The sequence below is a fragment of the Helicoverpa zea genome, chromosome 24 (genome assembly GCF_022581195.2).
Source record: "Helicoverpa zea isolate HzStark_Cry1AcR chromosome 24, ilHelZeax1.1, whole genome shotgun sequence".
NCBI lineage: Eukaryota > Metazoa > Arthropoda > Insecta > Lepidoptera > Noctuidae > Helicoverpa > Helicoverpa zea.
The window spans coordinates 7,846,367-7,868,445 of NC_061475.1; the positions used below are offsets into that span (position 1 = coordinate 7,846,367).

At 36.5% G+C, this 22,079-nt stretch overlaps 3 protein-coding genes across 3 annotated transcripts in view; 2 read left to right on the forward strand and 1 right to left on the reverse strand.

Moving 5' to 3' along the window:
* Nucleotides 1-3,394, forward strand: part of LOC124642488 (structural maintenance of chromosomes protein 5) — a 37,357-nt gene extending 33,963 nt beyond the window's left edge. Inside the window, exon 20 of the mRNA XM_047180949.1 lies at nucleotides 228-3,394. Within this exon, the coding sequence (XP_047036905.1) occupies nucleotides 228-359 (132 nt within the window). The 3' untranslated portion in view covers nucleotides 360-3,394. The remainder of the gene's footprint in view (nucleotides 1-227) is intronic.
* On the reverse strand, nucleotides 3,299-21,661 carry LOC124642489 (armadillo repeat-containing protein 6 homolog). Its single transcript, XM_047180950.1, has 9 exons — nucleotides 21,413-21,661; nucleotides 19,232-19,381; nucleotides 11,369-11,586; nucleotides 10,676-10,832; nucleotides 10,037-10,172; nucleotides 8,463-8,628; nucleotides 5,620-5,713; nucleotides 5,102-5,251; nucleotides 3,299-4,361 (listed from the first exon to the last, which is right to left on the reverse strand). Exons 1-9 carry the CDS (start codon nucleotides 21,527-21,529, stop codon nucleotides 4,146-4,148), a joined length of 1,404 nt encoding a protein of 467 aa, XP_047036906.1. The 5' UTR covers nucleotides 21,530-21,661; the 3' UTR covers nucleotides 3,299-4,145.
* Nucleotides 5,988-8,138, forward strand: LOC124642491 (tektin-3-like). The gene is made up of 2 exons (XM_047180952.1): nucleotides 5,988-7,031; nucleotides 7,458-8,138. Exons 1-2 carry the CDS (start codon nucleotides 6,383-6,385, stop codon nucleotides 8,048-8,050), a joined length of 1,242 nt encoding a protein of 413 aa, XP_047036908.1. The 5' UTR covers nucleotides 5,988-6,382; the 3' UTR covers nucleotides 8,051-8,138.
* Nucleotides 21,662-22,079: the final 418 nt, after the last annotated feature.

Below are 22,079 nucleotides of genomic sequence, written 5' to 3' on the forward strand. Positions count from 1 at the left end.
AATGTCTCGTCTGTAACTTTCAACCATAATAGTTTAATTTTATCTGGATTCTAGGGAATTTGTTTGACAAAAGAAATATTAAAAATACTTGTTTTATTTTGTTTTCATTATGTTTCTGACCGATTCGGATAATTGGCGATTCGGTTAATCGGCATTCTACTGTACTAGAATCCAAAAAAAATGCTTCTCCGTCAATTAATATATTGTTATTTATTTTCACATTTCAGCTTCTAACAAACTTGGAGTACAATTCAAAAATAATGATCCACACAATTATGAACGGACAGAAGATAATGCGTTATAACAAATGGAATTATGACTCGTTCTTACAAAACGCACGACAGTATAGGATGGCGTGACACGTGTGTTTGTTTATGTCTGACACTTGCGCAAATATTAGAAATTTAAATAAAACTATTTTTACAGATTTTATCGCGGTTATATTAATATTATTTAATCTCGATGTTTCGGGATCTTTACAACATCCATAGTCACTGGCAGGGATTGTTACAGCCTTTGTATCGTCCCACTGCTGGGCTGCGGCCTCCTCTCTCACGGAGAAGGATTGAGCGTTAATCACCACGCTTGCTCAATGCGGGTTATTGGTGAACAGTCTTTATAGTCCAGGTTTCCTCAAGATGTTTTCCTTCACCTTATTATCAGCCATTGGTGTCTCTGTATCTAACTGGCAGGGATTTACTAATATTAATATAACCGCGATAAAATACGAAAAAGTAGTTTTATTTAAACGTATGATTGTTTGTTTGTTGTATAGACATTTTTTAATGTTAAACTTGTACTTATGTCGTTTTGAGTTACGCGATTTTGTGTCAAAATGTTTTTTTGTAGTCAGGAGTAAGCATGTATAAACTTGGCAAAAAATAAAGTTTTCTTCGTGAAGTTTTAATTTATAATTTGAAATGAGATCTATTTTGTAATATTGTGGCTTTCAAAATATTGTGCTAGTGAAAGCTTTTAATATTAATCAATGCAACTGGAGCAAATTTCTTTTAAATTTTGCCAAGTGTATTCATGCGTACAAGGATCCGGATAAATCCGAAATCGCGTAATATCAAGACGATAATTAATTAATGTTAAAATCTGAAACCACCAAAATAATAGTACAAAGTAGTCAATAGTTTTTTATAATCAATACAATACTACAGTATACATAGGTACTTCCTATTAACATAACATAGCATTTTTTAAAGATAAAATAGTAAATAATAGTGAACACGTCCTTATCTTGCATCTGAAAGAAATGTAGGTTATTTTTCCATGTTTTTAATATGTGAAAACTCAGTTTTCATGAAATACGAATAATTTTAATTGATATTTGTGTCATAATTCTTGTATATGTGGTGCCTAACTTCATGGCGTATTGTAACATTGCGTAGGTCTATGGTAATAAACCATTTTGAGGTCATACTCTGAAGTTAGTCGCAAGCCGCCAAGAAGTTTGGCGTGATCTGTACTTTTTTAAATGTCGTCTAAATGTCTTTTATACGTGTGTCTTAATTTTAAATTAATGTATATGTTCGGGGATGTGCGTTGTTTGTTGATGTTGAATGAGATGAGAAACTCGCGATTATCGTTAACTTTGTTTATTTACGAAAATCGTTACAAAAATGTTAGTTGAATGCACGCCCGTGTACGATGACGACCGAAAATGCACTAAAAGCTAAAAATTGTGGGCCGAGGCTCACGTGTTTGCGTAAAGGTGTTCGGTTACTCCGAACAGTATATTAATGTTATGTATTAATACATTTAATGTATGATCAAAGAAAATGTACGACGTGATAATCAAGCTGTGTTGAGGATTTCTTTATGTGTTAAACTAAGCCCAAGTTCACCGACAATTTATTCGTCAGTTTTCATAAAACAACTGTTTATATGAATTTTCAAGTTAAGAGGCTGACACCACCCAAAACAAAATACGTACGAAAGAGAACCCTGATGACGGGACGTTCGTAACATAGTATAAATTAATAGCTTAAAAATGAGTTGAAATAAAAATCAACCAAGTTCTGTATTTACATATGGACTCGTTAATGTTAAAAATTTTATCAATGTACGTTGATAAGTATTACAGATATTTTTGTTGGAAGATCATTTTAAGAGGTAAGTTTACATTTCTTTGTATCGAGAACCTGTTTTGAAATAACAGGGTTCTCAGAATTATGTTCAAGAATAATATACATTTTTTTCGCAGTCAAAAACTGTATAGATTTTGACAAAAAATTGTTTGAAACAATAAAATTTTATGAAAAACTGACGTTTATTTATTTTGTGGGTGAAATTGGGCGTTGTAATGTTAGTGTATAGTTATTTTTGTATCTGATTGTCTATTTGTATGTCACAATGGAAATATATTATAGGAATTCTGTATGTTTTGTGTTTGAGATTTTAATAGGTACTAAGGGCTTTTACATATTACGCCGCAGTGATATTATTTTGCCTTTATCAACCAAACTCGTACATTCTGATGGAAATTGCGTCAATGCGTAGTGTGTAAGGACTAGATTCCACCAAAGCGGACCAGATTTGTTTAAATAAAGGTCTCTGCACGGCGCGGGCGCGGCGCGGCGGCATCGGTCACACTGCGGGCGCGATCCCGTCCCGCCTGTATTCGTGTGTTGTATGCGTGACTTGTACTCCCGCTCGGCGCGGGAGCGGCAGGATCTTACGCGTATAATGAAATGGACCGGCCCTCGAATACAGCGGCGCGGGAGCGGCGCGGCGGCGGGCAACGAGCGCTGCGCTCCAGTCACGCGGTGACCGCCCGCGCCGCCGCCGCTGCCGCCCCGCTGCCCGCAAAATTCGAGGCAGAGGCCTGACAGTTACCGTCGCGTCGAGCGGGACGGCTCTGTGTGGGGTGTTCCCTAATATCTAGTACATCACAACTGCTCAGTGTCGCGTCGCCGTCCCGTCCCGCCGCGCCGCACCCGCGCCGTGCAGAGACTTTTACCAATCCTACTAATATTATAAATGTGAAAAATCGTGAGAATGTATGATGTATGTTTGTTATTCTTTAACACACGAAGCTAGCTGGTAGAATATTTACCTATACCAATAAGTTATCTGCTCAAAAAAAGCTACTGATCAGACCGAGATGATAACTTAGTTCTATCGATTGTTCAAAAATTTTTTCGCTCTGCTTTGGTGGAGTCTCGGCCTAGACTAGTGAGTGTAAATGCCGTTGCGTTTATTTACGTAGAATAAAAATCCATTTTTACTCAAATCATAATTCGTGATACACAGTGGAAAATTAAATGCAGGCATTTAAATAATAAGTCACTTTTATACGATAATTAAGTTTTTTATTCAGTATCCAAATACATTGCGTATTTCAGTGATAATATTATCGTAATAATAAATAATTATTTTTTAATAATAAGCTGTTTTATTTTGAAGCTCTGTGTGTTAATGGCGTTAGAAGTACAAAAAATACAAATCTATCACAACCTAAATACAATTTATATTAGAGCAATAATACCTGTTCGTTATTTATCTGTAAAAAAAATATAAATGACATGTGTTATTAATTAAATTCGGGAATGTATAGAAAACAAAACAGTCGCCAATTTTACCCGATAGTTACATCAACTCGACTTTCAAAACACATCATTCACTTTTCATTAGAATAAACGATTGAATTTTCTTTAACGCATACTTGTATAACTAGCATTTCACTACGTTTCTAAATAAGGCATTTTATGGTATGAGTATATAAGATGCGTTCCGAGGGATTCACTTCCCGCAATCGGGTAAAAAATAACTTACATCCTTCCTCAAAATACCAACTTTTATTTACAGTAGTTTTGTCGTGAGTTAGTAATATAGAGTACCCGCAAACTACAGACTTTTAGTCGGCCGACAGTTTGTTCGGGCTCATAAATCAGTATGGAAATGAATGGAAGTACGCACATAACAACGATCAGGTATTTAGCCGATATCAGATCGACTTCAAACTTATATGGAATTCATAATTTTCATTAAAAAAAAAATCCAATCATCGGGCCAACTGTGGACCTGCAGTTTAATCTGCAGAGTGTGGGTACTGATACTCTCGCATTTATAATATTAGTAAGGATAAGCTCTCAAGATTCCTTCCAGAATTTTCTCCCGAACAAAATTCAATTCTATCAATATTCCAACTGCACTCCTTTGCCGGTCCACTGCTCGTCCAACTTGACATCGCATTCCAAGTCTCTTAAAGCCGACTTTATGTCAAAGCCGAAGTCGGCTCCGAACTTCTCGTAAGCACTGTTGAGTAGCGGTTCGACTCCCAGCTCGTGAAATTTCGCGTTGTGTTCTTTACATCTCGCTACCATGTTGCGGATAGCCCAGCAGGCGTTTTTCTGTGAAGAAAATGTGAATATAAAGAAATCTGCAAAACTAGGAAATATGTAGTTAGGTGTGTTAATATAGTCTATCCTGAATGGATTTTGATGCAACTTGGCAAAACATAATATAGATACGCCTTGTATCCTTACGGCATCCCGACCAATAAAAATGGTAAATGCAAAAAAGTAATGAGTCCATCTTTTAGAAAACCCTAAAATAAATGACACGAATTTTTTCTTCTCTCTCACAGACCAATAGCAACGAAGATACAACACGTTTTAATTTTGTGTTACGTCATTTCTAGGTAGAAATTTTAATGCAAATAAAATTGGATATAAGGCATTAATGGTTGGCTGTGTCGTGGCAACTCTTAGGGTTCGTTCAGACAGACCGGTTCGGAGAGAAGAGTAAATCCTTAACAAGTAGAAAATCGAGTACTTAGTATTTGTAGTAAGGTTTATTTTTGGATGTGCACTGCTTTTGTCATTGCTCGAATTTCGAATTATTTGAAGACGCTCGGTGTGAAATAATAACCGACCGGCTCCAATCGACGTTTTGCTCCGATTGCATGCTGTTTAATGCTCGCGCAGTCAATCGGCTCCGGTCTGTGTGAAAAGAAAAATGCGCGCCGATGCTCTCCGACCCGGTCTATTTGAACGGACCCTTACGAACAATCCCGCAGCCCCGGCGGGCCTTGGCCCTGCTGGGCCCCTTGGCCCCTTGGCTCTGTGAGCATTATTTTGAAGTACCCTACCTGTACAGCAGCGCTGTCGGGATGTAGCTTCATACACTGCAGGATAGCTTGAGGCGCGGCGGCGTCCACGAACTGCTGCGAGTGCGGCGCCTCGCGCAGGCACAGCGCCGCTATACACTTTAGTGTTAGCGATGTCGCTGTAGCGTTGTTCTGCAATAAGTACAAAATAAGGATAATAATGGGGTCAAAAAGTGCTGGAGTGGAGACCTCGGATTCGCAAGCGCAGCGTAGGACGTCCACCAACAAGGTGGACAGACGACCTTAAAGGTCGCCTGAAGACGCTGGATGCAGGTCGCCTCCAACAGGTATCTGTGGAGATCTAAGGGGGAGGCCTAAGTTCAGCTCTAGACCAATGATGCAGTGCAGCAGGAAATAACATAGATAAGAAACAGATTAATTAATAGTTTAAAAACACTAGAAAAACAGGCTTAAATAAATGCACGCCTATTGTGGTCAAAGTTCATTACAAGACTTCTAACACGTCCAAATACATACATTTCATAATATTGTGAACTTACCGCATGTCTGTTTAGAATCAACACTGTGATTGGCACGATACCGCTCTTGACCAGATCTCGCTTGACGTCATCATGTCCCGCCAAAGCAGTAATTCTGTTACAAATATACATAAGGATATAAAATAATAAGTGTATAAAGTTGGCAATGTTGGAATTTAGGTCAGCCATTTCACTCGTGTGCGTTCGCGCAGCGGAATGTAGTTGAATTTAAAGATTTTAATTATGCAGATAATTAGTGTAAGACGTCCTTTAATTGTGTATGGTAAATAAAAATTTGTGTATGCAGCCATTGTGGAGAAATTCACCAAAAACAGATTCCGCTGGGCGAACGTTGGCGAACGTTGTCCTGGCGGAACTTTTTTTAATCCATAGACTTTAGAAGAAAAGAGATGTGTCCGAAAATTAGTGTGTATTTGTGTATAATTGATTATGTATGAATGAAATCAGTGCATGCATAAACACATGCAATGATGCATGTCGACGAAACATAAATAAATTAGACCCACTTTTACTTACCATTAATCAAAATTAAATAGGTCATCCCCATAACAACAATCTATTTATTGTCATGGCAACAGTCAACAGTTTACTCAATAAAATCCCTTAAAGTAAATCGTCACTCTACTGAACGATTTGGAAGACAATGAACGCAATACAAGAAACAACATATTGTTGCTCAAGAAGAATCTAATATCGTACAAATCAGACATTATACCAATCAAACCAAACGGAAATTTTCTGAACTGTCACAAACTTCGAGAGAATGACAACAGCAGAAAAAGGCGACTACCTATCTTTCGGGGATCGAAACAACGCCTTATCCACAATCAAAGTTTGGCACGAACATAACCAAAAAGTCTTAAAAGGAGACATCATCAGAACCACTGATAAAAACACAGCTATCACCAAGAACAGCATTATAAAAGTCAACCAGACATCTTGCGAAGACTTTAGTGATAGCACCGATCAATTGAAGCATAGATCCAGACATATAAACTATTGGAAGGCAGAATTAGAAAGAGCTATCAGAGATATGGATGCTGAAATCAATGTCCTAGAAACTCAAAGACAGCAGTTAAAAAATGCTATGGACACTTTGAAAATACCGGAGTATATAACTGAAGAATGTTTAGATTTGAGAAGGAATAGAATGCAGTCAGACTTAATATATGATGAGCCACAAGAAGATCTGTTTACTGAGTCGGCTTTGATAGAAAATGTGAAAAGACTTCATAGGGATCTGTTAAGGGACGTGGAATATCAATTGGATATGAATGTGGCTTCTAAAAATTGGTTGGAAAGGGATTGGAGTGATAAATTCTTGGCTTTTAAGTATGAGAGTCAGAACGCTTATTTGGAGACTAAAGCTGTGAATGTTAAGGATTCGGCTGGTGCTACTAGGCTCTCGGAAGGTAACACATTTTTTTGGAATTTAATACCCGAAAAAATATTTTTTTGCGAGCATTGAAATCGGTTAATTTTATAAATCAATCAAAATTCTTTAAAATATGATTTAGAAAGTTCATAATATGTACTACTTAGCTATGTTGACAAATAGGTGTTTTCCATTTTCATATAAGATTGGTTTGGGGGAATTCCGTAGATAGGACTTTCCGCTTATCTTGACTTTTACTATTGTGTCTTATCAAATCTAGACACATTCAAATAATCGGTGAATGGAAGAGAATACCTAGCTACGTTCTATTTTGGAGTAGGCTTCCAGTAACACCGATGAGTACGAGTGTTTTACAAGCGACAGCCTATCTGACTTCCTCGATCCAGATACCCAGAAAACGTAATAATAATCATCGACACTAATCAAAAAAACATTTTTCCAGGTCAATCCAACGTGCCATCCTGGGAACAGCACACGATAAACGCCTTAAACGAATTCAAGGTCACCATCGACAAATCTAAGGCTTTAAGAGCTAAAGTTGACGCAGTTCTCATAAACACCTCCCGTGATCTTCGCTCTCAAGACATTAAGGTCAACAAATCATTAAGCGAACGCATTGCAAGGACTGAACAAGTAAAAACAGAGTTAGAAAACCAGTTGAAATTGACCTTGGAAAAGATTGTGGAGACGGAGAATATTTTGGAAATGCTACATGAAGAAATGTTAAAGGTTTCACAGAGAATACAAGTAGCACAAACAAGGCTGAACACGAAGAATTGTAGACCGAATGTTGAGAACTGCAGAGAAGGGTCTTTAGTAGCCTTAATAGAAGAAGTGAGAGATTTAAATGATAGCATGAGTTTGTTGCAAAAGAGATCGATAGAGACGGAGAAGTTAAGAGCAGAGTTAATACACGAAAGGTCTTTGATAGAGAATGAGATTATCGTAAAGAAGAAGACCCTGTTTTTGGACAACGATAGATGTCTGTTTTTGAGATCGTTTTTTCAGTCTGCTGAGAAAATGTGTGGATTTTAAAGGATTAGCCAAATGTCTTAAAAACAGCCATGAAGGGCGAAGTACACAATATTTAAATTGCACGTCTCGTAGCAAAATGTTTTGGCACAAATGCTTATTAAAATATAGTTGCTTAATAGGGTGTTTGATTTTATTCCATTCCATGAAAAAGCAGATAAGAAGAAGCCTATTATCTTTTGTCAGGATGAAGACTGTATATCAATTAATTCCAATTAATTCGGTTTAGCAATTTTAGCGTGAATGCTGGTCGGACGGACTTACATAGCTTATTTTTATTGCTAGAGAATAAAAGTTGTTCTACCCGCATTCTAAGGCAACTAGATGCATCTTGCACTATGACCTTCATCGAAGGTCAAGGTCAAATTTCAAGGTCACATTTTACAAAAAATATTTTTATGTATTTATTACTTACAGTTTATCAGCCTGTTGTACAACGCCCACATTGTCGTAGTTGTCGGCCAGAATAGTGAAAAGTACTGAAACGCCACAGTCGCTCACCATCTTACATAGTTCGTGACGGACCAAGAGACTCGCTATTGTTAACATTAGTTCTGATACTAGCGGGGGTTTTGTGTTTTCTGTGAAAAAAATATACAAATTAGAATCTTTCAGTGAAGGCACTATAGTCAAAAAATGCATTTTTAACACTTTCGCTGCCCAGCTCACCTATGCAATTCCTATCCACATGCCCAAAAATATTTTGCATAATTACATAACAACCCGGTATTCGAGTCCAACAGCGCAATTGTATCGGAACGGGACCCTTATGCCCGAAAACCCGGCGTCCGGGTTCACTTAAGCCCCGCCCACCGAGCGTAGGCCTACCCAACAAAATTTACTAGAATATAATTATTGTGCATTTTTGATCAGAATAAAGAAAATAAATCCCGTCTTGTTATTTAATTTATTATGTTGTTAAAGAGACTATTTTTTTAATTTTAACGTACATTATGTTAAAACAGATTTACTTAATATGATTTATCTACATGTTTCTGTGAGCTTTTTTTTTAATCAATACAACGCCGACGTGCTTTGTTTTAACACCTGCATAGGATAACAAAGAAAATAAGTATCTAGTTTTTAGTTTAAATACTCGTAATCTCAAAAAACATGCCGACGCGCTTTGTTTGTCATTTTACGGGCCAGAGATAAAGAACCATAAATCTCGTTATTGCACAAAAGGCGATAGATGCACTTTTGTTTTAACTTTATTTCCCATTTATATTAGGCAAGGATTATCTTTGCGAATTTAACGTCTCTTGATTTGGACATACATCAATAGATGGCGCGCGTGAGCGCATTATTACTAACATCAAACAAGATCTAACCTAAGTACGCATGTACCAAATTAATACAATACTGGAATGAAGCAATAACTGGATGGAATAATACCAATTTACGTTTTCTAATCCGTTATAAACTAAAGCGATGTTTTTTCAATTGATTTCATTTATTTACTTTTGACAACCCTTACAGCTTACTTAGCTATGGACTCGCTATTCGGGTCCTGGGCATGAGCACATGCATCTATAGCTACACATAGCGACGACTCGGTATTCGGGTTGCGGGCATAAGGAATGAACTATGGGTCGACTCGAATCCCGGGTGCTGGGCATCGAAAGTGTTAAAAAGTTTGAACAGTATCGGGAATCGAATATAATGGCTTTTGAGTAAAAATAATTTAAAATCTATCAACATGAGTAATGTAAAACTGATTAGTTTGTTTTATTTGAAAACACTAGTCTCAGGAACTATTCTTATAATTAAAATATATTTCAGTGTTGTTTTTGTTTACCTAATACACTTGTATTACATTGTTAGCTGTGAAGGATCTACATTTTTTTTTGTACTAGCTCTCCCATAACGGGCCTGCTGGAAGAGATTACTTATAAATTAAGCTGTGTCTTTGTACTATTTGTTTTATTTTTCTTCTTGTCTGTATGTAACAGTGTACAAGATGTTAAATAAATAAAAGAAATAACCCACCTTTCAACAAATTAGTGAGTGGCTCCAACATTTGAGCGCCCAATTCCTTAGCGTGATCATGAGCCTTTCCAAACTCTACCCTTACATCATCATCTAGTGTTAACTTTCTTATTACTTGCAGTGTTTCACTTAGAAGCTGAAATAAGGATAAAAAATATTACAATAAAAGAAAAAGTCTAAATATAAAGTATCCCTATTTCTGACTGCATATGTCACCATCTTATATGAATATCAGCCAGCTGCGCAGTACATATTATAGTGCACAAGCATTTGCGCAGACACAGGTGCACTCACTATTCCTTCACTCTCATAGTTCAATGGGACGGCAATCAGACACCACCAGAGAGAAATCACAAGCATGACTGACATTTACAGGCTGTCTAAATCAGCAACTTCCAAACTTTTAGGCTGCTTTGAGAACGTTTCTTAAAGCCCACAATGCGATTTTGACCCGAACAGAGAATCATATCCGAGATCTCATGCACAGCAGTCAAGCTTGCAACCACTAGACCAATGAGACAGCTAATTCATGGATTGAGTGAAACTATAGGAAACTGCCAGTATGAAGATATTTTTAATTTTTCTATAGAATGTAGTTCTTATTTGATTTCCAAATCATATATTTTTTTCTATACTCACTTTAGTATTACCGGTAACTTTGAGCAAAAGTTTAAGGTTTTCAGAGATGTTTTTAGCAAATAGTTTCTGTCGGTTCATCTCGTGTTTGATACAGCAATTTGTGGTCCATTTCAGTGTCGCTATTATTATGTCTTCGTTTTCTACGTTGTCTAGAATACTGAAAGATTTATGTTACATTAATATTCTTCAAGGAAGAGTTTTGGCCAAAGGGTGCTTGGCCAAAGGGTGCCGTCTTTCGAAAGATGCCGACGCTTCGTGTGCATTAGTTTCGAGTTATCTATACATATAAAATATGTATTTGAATATGTTGTAATGTTATAATAATATTTATGTATTGGTTGGTTCTATGGGTCTTAGATGCCTAATTTAAATAAAAAAATGTGTAGAATTTTTATGATGGAGTGCTCACACGCAAAGCATCAAAGCAGAGTAGAACAGGAAAGTTAAACAACCAATAGGATTTTGTTATTGCTAAGTTATTTACAAACTTTTTTGACTCTACCCGATTTTTGTGGAGTTTTAGTTTGATTTAAAGTTAGAATAAAAGTAGGTTCAAGGGTTTAATCAATTCTTGGAAATCTAGAGGTGACACAAGAGAAGCTGCTCAATTTTTTCCTTATAGCTGCATAATAAGTATAAGTATAGGTGATAATATATTTAATACCTTTGATTTTCTCATGAAAAAATACTTACTTCTTAATCAAATCAACGCCTTTAGCATCCAACAAATCGGGCTGCATTTCCATCAGCGCTGCCATCGCGTCCAGCACACTTATCATCAACTTTGTGTCTCTGTCTCCAAGCTCTTCAAACAGTTTGCTATGCTGAGAGTAAAGGAGATCTAACAGCACTTTGTATGCACCCTCTTTGCCTGCCCGAACTCTATGGGCAATGTCTTTTTGACATTCTGACTGGAAACAAAAAATGTTTGTTCATATTTTAAAAGCATAAAAGTTGTGGATAAAAGTATTATATTAAGATGAGAGTTATAGGAAAGTAAAGCTTAAATTATGATAAACAGGAAAAATAGTGTTAAAGGTAGTTTAAGCTTTCTACGATTATAAACAGGAAAAATGTGATAAGTTCAGGTTTTCTGAGAAGAAAAAAAAAATATATAGAAAAAAACTCTAATCATTATTCAACCTTATTTCTTATGCTATTAGGTTCAAAATGGCATGTTTCTTGAATGTCAGACTTTGAATAATTAGTAGGTAATAGGTATAAGTTTCTATAGAAAATTCACTGGAAAAGATGTTGTCATTATCTATTTTAGTTCTTTATGTCATCCAATCTACCTAGATGAATATTTAGTATTGCATTTTTAATTAAATGGAACTCTTTGAATTGCATACAAAGATTCTATCTAACATGGACATGAAATTAATATTAATTCAGTAGCAGGTAGGTATTTCTCATCTATACATATAATAAAATGATAGGAAAGTCAAAACTGTACATTGAATATTTTTTTAAAAAAATGCTTGGGGGGTGATCCATAATCGATTCTGAACCCAAATATGTAGTTTTTAGAATTTTTGTCTGTATGTCTGTTTGTCTGTATGTTCGTCATCGTCGTCGTCGTCGTCGTCCGGATAAACTCAAAAAGTACTGCATGATTTGATTTAAATCAAATTTTGCATGACTATTACCTGGGGGCCGGTTCAACACATAGGCTATATATTATCACGCTATCACCTACGGGAGATGAGCAATGAACGATTAAATGAACGAAATTCGGAAATTGGAAATTCTATATTGGCCACGCAGACGAAGTCGCGGGCAACAGCTAGTTACCAATACAAACAGTGGCGGATTTACCAATAGGCCAAGTAGGCCAGTGCCTAGAGCGGCAGATTTAGAGGGGCGGCAAATTTTGCGAATTTTTTTACAGTTTTTTTTTTTTATAATTATACGAGTACACAATCCATATATAAATAAACGATTAATAAACTCACTGTAATATATGCTTAGGTTTATGTGATCATTAATTTTAAAATATTCCAATAGCGTTTCAATAAAAATAAATTGAAAAATCCGCTCGCTTCGCTCGCGGTTTCTTCATCTTTTCTGGTTTATTTTGCGCTCTTTGAGTCCAATCTAACAAAAAGTTAAAGCACCGAAGTAGCAAAAACAACTGACGCTCTACGCTGACGATTTCTAAGCTGTTCAGGAGGTGGAGGACTTTTGTGTCCCAAATAATTTCGCTTTTGTGTCCTCAAAACTCAACAAATTAAATATTAAAATTCCTCCAAAACAGGAAATATGGTCTGTAGTGCAAGCTTACTCACCAACAGAGCAGTCATCTACTTTAGAAATCGATGCATTTTACTCAACTCTCAACATCGCCCTAAAAAAGTACACATACAAACACTGCATAGTAATGGGAGATTTCAATGCTCAGATTGGAAGTCCACAAAATGGAGAAGATATTGTACTTGGCCCTTACATCAGAGGGAAAAGAACAAGGAACGGACAAAAACTAATAGAAATGGCGATGGAAAATAACATGAGGATAATGAACAGCCTATTCAAGAAAAGAACTTCAAAAAGATGGACTTGGGAATCGCCAGGCGGCAGTTTCAAAAACGAAATTGATTACATCTTAACAAATAGACCAAAATTAATTGACGACTGCGGCACCATTTATCTAAATTTTAATAGCGACCACCGAGTCCTCAGAGCACGTCTGAGCAGGTCAATGGGCACTATTAAAAGTCGACCCTTCAAAGTCAGAAGACCAACACCAAATAACAAACAAATCTTAAACACCATCAAAGACAAACTGAAATTAGTGACAGAATCATCCTTTGAGGGTATAAATACTCAGCAGAAGTACAACATACTACATGAAATATTGACATTGAGACCAGAACCTGATACTAAATATAATACGAAGGATAAGAAAAACTTGTCAGAGAAAGTAATTACACTCCTAGAAGCAAGATCAAAACTGTTAAATACTACAAAGAAAACAAAAATTATCAGAAACAAAATAAGCGAAATAAGTAAAGAAATCAAAAACCAAATAAGAAAAGACAGAGAACGCACTAGGCGTGAAACTTTTGAAAAATACATAAGCAAAACCGGAGGTATTAAAAAGCTCTAAAAACTTTAAAAGAAAAGAAAAACTGGATACCCAATATGAAAGACCGACTTTCGAAAACGAAAACAAAAAGATATGATATACTGTCAATAGCAACTACATTCTACGAAAACCTTTACTCCAGCAAGAACCAAATAGTAAACACCGACTTAAATAACACCGACGCGGTTCCACCTATACTAATAGAAGAAATATACAAGGCAATAGAAACACAGAAGAAGGATAAAGCTCCCGGCCCTGATAATATCAGCAACGAATTACTTACAGATTGTAAAAACGAGTTAGTACCACTAAAGTTCGGCCGTTCAGAGAATGCGTTCCTGACACCTGTCAGTTAGTCACGACTAGTGATGGGCACAACATAACACTGAGTTCGTTACCGTTCCTCCAAAATGAACCGCCAAATTATTTTAAGATTATTTTCGTTTTAAATTGGCGGAATCATTTAAATTTTTATTTTAGTTATTTAAGTGGAAACCAAAAAAAGGTAATATTCATATAATAAAATTGTTTTATTTATTCTTTGTTACAAAGTTACAATTTCTATGCAATAAAGTAAGTACATTGAATTGAATGTGCGTACAGAATATTAATCAGACTCCGATTCGCTTGAGGAGGTGGTGTCTTCATCATCATCTTCCCCTACATGTATAATTATATTATTATCAATAACAGAATCAATCCTGATATCTCGGTCAAAATGTTCCAAAATCAGGTTTTTAGTCTTCTCAACAACCCTTGCCCAGTCATCTCTTGTGACTTCCCCGCAGGCTTCTTTTAATAGGGTCATCATCTTTTTCGTGCTGAATGGCGGGGAAGTATTGTGGCGGGCGGCGTAACCTTTTATTTGAGCCCAGATTAGCTCGATCGCGTTATATTGGCAATGATACGGTGGAATTCTTAGAACGCGATGACCGTACTCCAGAGCCAGTTCATCGATTTCGTATCGCACATTTGCCGCTTTATTTTCTTTAACTAATTTAATTAGCTCTGCTTTTAGCATCTGCATATTTGCGTCAATGCCTTTTGCTTGTAACCAAGCCACCATTTCTTCTTTTTTATTAGCTTGGGTAGGGGGTTTCTGTATTTGAACCGAGTGATAGGAGGCATTATCCATGAATATTACAGAAGGCTCTGCTAGGCTGGGCAAAAGCACGTTCTGGAACCACTCTTTAAATGTAGTGGCATTAATTTCCTCGTGGTAGTCATTTGTGGTTTTTGATTGAAATGCCAGTAACGCGTTCTCCACAAAGCCGTATTTTGCAGAACCTGCGTGGCATATTATCAGACGGGCCCCCTTACCCATTGGTACTTTTGACGTTGACGCTTGTGTATCATCCGTCCAGGAACGGGAAACCGTGTGATTGGCGTTTAGCCATGTCTCGTCAATGAACACGACATTATCCCAGTTATCAATTTTTTTTGCTTCCCTCAAAAAACTTATCCTTTTTAAAATTACGTCGTATCGTTCTAATAAAATTTTTCTTTTGTCTGTTTTTTTATACGAAAAACCTATATCTTTTAAGATTTTGGTTAAAGCAGTTTTACCCCCCCTAAACAGTCCAGCTTCTCTTAAGGATGCCAAAAGCTTCTTCCTGTTGAGATATTCATTTCTGGAATAGTAACCATATATATGATTTCTGATTGCATCGGCGTCAAAGGTGTCAATATCTGTCACGGGTTTAGTTCTACGTTTCTTCTTCGGAGTACGTAAAATATTATCTTCCATGCCAGTCGAGCCGAACTTTTCTTTATTAATATTTGTTATCGTTCGTTTGCTAACTCCAAGCGCCTGAGAGACGCGTTCTTGTACTTGTTCGACAGGTATCAGGGGTCCGCAATTTTGCCGCTCCCGCTCAAAGTAATCTTGCAGCTTGATGATTAACTCACGGGCTCCACTTTTCAATGTTTGTCCACGTTTAGGCATTATTATGCACCAAAAGTAAAAAGAACGCAATAAAAAACACAATCGAAGTCCTATTTAGCGCCGATGTCAGTTTGAAAAGCAGAAACAGTCTTAAGGAGATGAGTTACGCACGAAGAATTTATGTCGACTAATTTATTTATACGGGCGGCGCCCTATTTATATGTGTACGCCTGCGACAACGAAAATCTGATTTTGAAAATTTAAAATTTTGAATTTGACATTTGAACTTCATTGTATTTTTCTTCATGACTATTGAAGGTTGCGAGTCGAAAAGGTTGTATGCGTTTCATGTCGCTACAAGTCCATTAAACATAAGCCGGATAATCAAATAAAAACCATAGACATAATATAGTAAACAGGACTGCGCACATATTATACTACTTACTTATTGGTGTCTATGAGATTAAGCTATGTGAGACAAATCCGAATTTGCTAAGATTATTAAGCACAGATTGGTATTGAAGTTTTAACTTACGCAGTTTGTTACCTTAAGATACTAATATAAGCTTTTAATAATTAGCTGAAATTAGCTGTATTAAATTCATAAAAGTTATCTTATAGTCCATTATTTTCAAATTTTAAAAAAGAAAAACAAATCTTTTATTTTATAATATAAGTATAACTGTAAAAGAACTGATTACGATACTTGCCTGTTATTTTTAGCACAGCACTACAAATATAAAGCGCTGACATAACCTTGTAATTGCGCAGTATAGATTTAGAAAAATATTGTTTACCAAGTTATTTGACACTCAGTTTGGACCAAAATTATAACATTCATTGATTATTGATATAATAATGTTGTTTTAAATTTATTTCATCAATTGTTAAAACGGTAAACAATCAGCAAAAAATTTTTATCGTAACTGCAACGCCATTACAAAGTTACGTCGTCAGTTCAATCGCGATGTGTCAGGAACGCATTCTCTGAACGGCCGAACTATAAAATACTTAAACACATTTTCAACGACATATTGCACACCGAGGAAATTCCTGCACAGTGGACTACATCAGCAATAATCCTACTCCATAAAAAGGGGGACAAAGGAGAAATTAACAACTACAGACCAATAAGCCTAATGTCGAACATTACAAAATTTTTGCAAAAATTGTCCTAAGGCGAATAACCAAAACTCTTGATGAAAACCAGCCCAAGGAACAGGCTGGCTTCCGGTCAGGCTATTCAACATTGGACCATATACTAACGGTAAGACAACTTTTTGAAAAAGCCAAAGAGTTTAAAGTGCCCTTCTACTGTTGCTTCATCGATTTCAACAAGGCATTTGACTCAATAGAACACAACAGTATCTGGCAATGTCTGAAGAAACAAGGAGTCGACCAGAAATACATTAGGATTTTAAAAAAAGCATATACACTAACAGTACAGCAAGAATAAAACTAGAGAAACAAGGGAAACAAATAAACATAAACAGAGGCGTACGCCAGGGAGATCCACTGTCACCTAAATTATTCACAGCTGTACTGGAAGATATCTTTCGGAGACTGGAATGGGACCACTACGGACTTAACATAAATGGCGAAAATCTTACACACTTGAGGTTCGCTGATGACATAATAATACTGGCAAGGAGCAAAGACCAACTACAATACATGATCACTGATCTGGATAGAGAAAGCCGCGAGGTAGGTCTGACGATGAACACTTCAAAAACCAAAGCTATGACAAACGCATTGGAAGACAATATTCTTTTAAACGGCGAACCAGTAGAGTTTGTAAAAGAATACACTTACTTGGGCCAACAAATCTCGGTCACTGATATAATGACAAAAGAAATCGACACAAGGATTGGAAATGCATGGAAACGCTACTGGGGGTTTAAGGAAATAATGAAGAATACAGAAATCAAAACGTACGTGAAAACAAAACTGTATAACACTTGTATACTCCCAGTCTTAACATATGGCTGCGAGACATGGGCTCTCACCAAAGCGCAATATAAGAAACTTGAAACGTGTCAGACGGCAATGCAAAGAAGCATGCTAAATATAAGAAAATCTGATAGAATAAGAAACACCACTATCCGAAGGCGCATGAAAATTGAGAATGTCACAACTAGAATAAGGAAACTAAAGTGGAAATGGTCCGGCCACATAGTCAGAGGCAATGACAAGTGGAACAAAAACATAATATCTTGGTACCCTAGGGACAAGAAAAGAAATCGAGGAAGACAGTACCGAAGATGGGATGACGAAATTAAAAGCATAGCAGGGAATATATGGACTAGAAGAGCCCAATACAGAGCAGAGTGGAAGGAAATGGAGGAGGCCTTTGCCAAAGTTGGGCAAACAGACCAGGTCGTTGGTGTCATCAACTCGTCAGAGTTGTTAGATTAAGATTGTATACTGTAAACAAGGTCTGAATAAAGGCTATTTTTATTTTTATTTTATTTTTTATTTTATTTAATATATGCTTAGGTTTATGTGATCATGAATTTTAAAATATTCCAATAGCGTTTCAATAAAAATAAATTGAAAAATCCGCTCGCTTCGCTCGCGGTTTCTTCATCTTTTCTGGTTTATTTTGCGCTCTTTGAGTCCAATCTAAAAAAAGTTAAAGCACCGAAGTAGCAAAAACAACTGACGCTCTACGCTGACGATTTCTAAGCTGTTCAGGAGGTGGAGGACTTTTGTGTCCCAAATAATTTCGCTTTTGTGTCCTCAAAACTCAAAAAATTTGGCGCTCGCTACGCTCGCGTCTTTTTCACTTTAGGCCGGTTTTATAAACTCGTTTTGGTACTTTACTGTTCTAAATCTTAAAAATTTTGCGCTCGCTGCGCTCGCGGCTTTTTTACTTGACACTGGTTTCTATAAAACTAGTTAGCGCTTTATAACTTTGCAGTGGTATGACTCCGGTTTCCTTATGTTAAACCTAGCAAAAAGCACCATGAATGATTTCTACACAATGTTTAAGTACTTCAATTACAATTTTAGTCCGTGATTATATTGTGTCGTTTTTTTGGGGGGGTGCCACCCGATGGGTGCGCCTCTGATATAGTACCTACCCGAACGAATGAACCGATTTTAATTTAGTATTTTTTTTGTATTACAGGTGTTTTACGGGCGACTTTCATGAAAATCAATTGAGCCGTTTAAAAGTTACAGAGGTTTTACGCTTTAAAGTCGCTGTCAGATAAACTTGTTAGGTCAACATTAAACTCTTCGGTACATAGCGGGTTGCAAAAATAATCTAGTAACTGACAGAAATATCATTAAGTTCACAATCATTAGGGGCGGCAAAAATTGAATGGCCTACTAGCGGCAAATTTGTAAATCCGCCACTGAATACAAACTAAAATAATCTAGAGGAATAATTTTTTTATTTGGATGTACCCTAAAGGTTCCAAAACAACTGAATCAATCAGAAAAAATCTTTTACTGTTTGAAAGCTACATTTTGCCTGAGTAACATAGGCTATATTTTATCCATATACGAGAAGAAGTTCCCCTAAGCATGGAGCAAAAACTTCAGGAAACAGCTAGTACAAAATATTTAGAGCAATTCTTACCTTCAACACATCCAATTCCTTTAAAACTTCATCAACATTATATTTCTTAGTGGCACAGAGATCCTTCAGTTTTGAAATAGTTTCCGACACCAAATGGTTGTCTCCCGATCCAAGTGCCAAGTCCTTTATTATATTTGATAGATCCACACCCTGGAAATAAAAGACAAATAAATTAATCTATACTTATATTATAAAGCTGAAAAGTTTACATGCTCGGCCCTGTTAGGACAAAACGCTGTAATCTGTAAAAGGTCAATTTGAGAAAAATGAGTTTAAAAGTTTACATCTTTACCTCGTTACCAAATTTTATCCGGTATAGATAATAGTATAATTCTTTTTAGAACTGATTTGTCATAATATTTACTCAATTTCAATAAAACATTTTATTATCGTATCTAATCAAGAAACCTATCAAAAATAAAAAAATTGTTTTGTTACAACAGCATGTACCTAGCCAATATTCGCCTCTGTTGTGACATAACAATGTAAGCGTTAATTACTGCGTTTTGAAGAGATATACTTGTGTACTGTTTTATTGTTATCTGCATTAACTCATACCAAAACTAAAATTAAATGTATTTAAGATATTGTACAGATTAACAAAATGTACTCTTTCTAGCTTTTATTCATTTATGTAAGGTAAATTACCTATTTTTTTATGAACAGCGTAGGTTAACCTCTTCGGAACTCTACAATTTTAAAGCTAGTGTAATTCCAAGGGAAAACATTTTTTAGTTCGCTTTTAAACAGCACAACTTCATTGTGGTCATGTACATGGGCTGTCGAGTTCTTTCGAGACCTTTTAAACGTCTCAACGTAATCATCTAAATCGTACAAGTTACCTGACTTGTTCATTTTGTTAGTTATGGCACCATGATCACTGTCATCAGACATGTAAGTATGGCCAGGCTTGAGCCTTGTGCTGGCGCCGCTGTTTATTATTATTTTAACAAAACGCAACAAACAAAGCTTGCAATGTTTTACCAAAATTCAAGATCGGGGGAGGCCTCACCCGCGCGAGCCGCGCGGCCGCTCTCCTATCTCGGTAAAACGCTGCAATCTTGAGTACAGTGTTTAGTAAAAACATTTCCTGCGAATATTAGGTTACCGTGAAGTGAAACATTGAGTTATTTTGGCAATGGGTACTGTTATTCAACAGTAGATTGAACCTGTATCAAGCTTAAATCATTTAGATTATGTTACGTTGTATTCCCATAAAACAATGTAACCCGGGTTGCAGCGTTTTGTCGTCACAGGGTCGTGCTAAGATAACCCCTTGACCCATGTTTGAATCTCAGCAACTGAACTAGACTGATTCGAAAAAAATCTTTCAGTGTTAAGGGCTTTTTCAAGTGTAATACACTTGAAAAAAAGTCGTGGTGGCCTAGTGGGCAAAGAACCGACCTCTCGAGTAGGAGGGCGCGGGTTCGAGTCCAGGTCAGGCAAGTACCAATGCAACTTTTCTAAGTTTGTATGTACTTTCTAAGTATATCTTAGACACCAATGACTGTGTTTCGGATGGCACGTTAAACTGTAGGTCCCGGCTGGCATTGAACATCCTTGGCAGTCGTTACGGGTAGTCAGAAGCCAGTAAGTCTGACACCAGTCTAACAAAGGGGTATCGGGTTGCCCGGGTAACTGGGTTGAGGAGGTCAGATAGGCAGTCGCTTCTTGTAAAGCACTGGTATTCAGCTGAATCCGGCTAGACTGGAAGCCGACCCCAACATAGTTTGGGAAAAGGCTCGGAGGATGATGATGACACTTGAACTAAATTCAGTTGTCTAATTAGGTTTCTAAATGATTTAATGAAACCTACCTTCCTAAATGCGATTACATTGTCTGAATTTAGTGACTGAATCATTTAGATGACTGAATTTAGTCAAGTGTAATAAGGCCTTTAGCTGGATATTTTATCAGGGTGCATTTTATCAAGCACTTCTCATGGGACGCAGGTGAAACCGCTTTAAGAAGATAGTAAATATATGTAGGTATCATACGAAAAGCTATATACAGGACATCGTGATTTATAATTCCATGATTAGATCACCTCAGTCTGAATTAATTAAGGACATGACTAACTCGATTTTAATGGCGATGATCAAAGACTTACAAATAAAACAACGTTCTAAATATAAATTTACATGAACAAAGAAATCAAAAAAAGGCTTTAAGGAAACTTACCTGTGCTTCAAATTGGGCAATAGCCTCTTTTATTGCTTCGTCCGGAGCCATATCAAATTCGTCAATGTTTTCTTTCACCACCTCGTCGTAAGTTTCTTGAGTTATTACACGAACCATTTTTGAAGATAACTTTAGGTTTTTAATTCAGGTTTAGAGCAAATTATGTAGTACTTTCAAAGGAATTTATCGTTTTATTCACATGAGGTGGACTGCCGAACGAATAATGACAACTTTTCGTAATCTGTCAAAGTCAATCTCAAAAATTCAAAACAATTTGATGTCAAAGTGGCTTCGTTCCGAAACCGAAACCGTTTGCTTAAAGCGAAAGAAACTTCCAATTATGTAATTTACTAGAAAAAACTATGATTTGTTGAACATAATGTAACTTAAACTGAAATTATTTACACATACAACAATTTATAAAGTAATTGCATCATGAAGTCATAGATATAATATTACTAAACAAGATTGCGCACGCTCAAAATATATATTTACGAAAATGAACTCTATTCTAACGCAATAAGGTACTAAATTGGTTGCATAATACACAGAGGCAAATCCGAGCCGAGAGGGATAGTTCGAACGGAGGCTGTTTGTCTCTTTCTAACACCTTGCCAGCATAAAAAAATGTTGTGATCAAAAGTTTTGTCTTCCCAAAAAACAATTG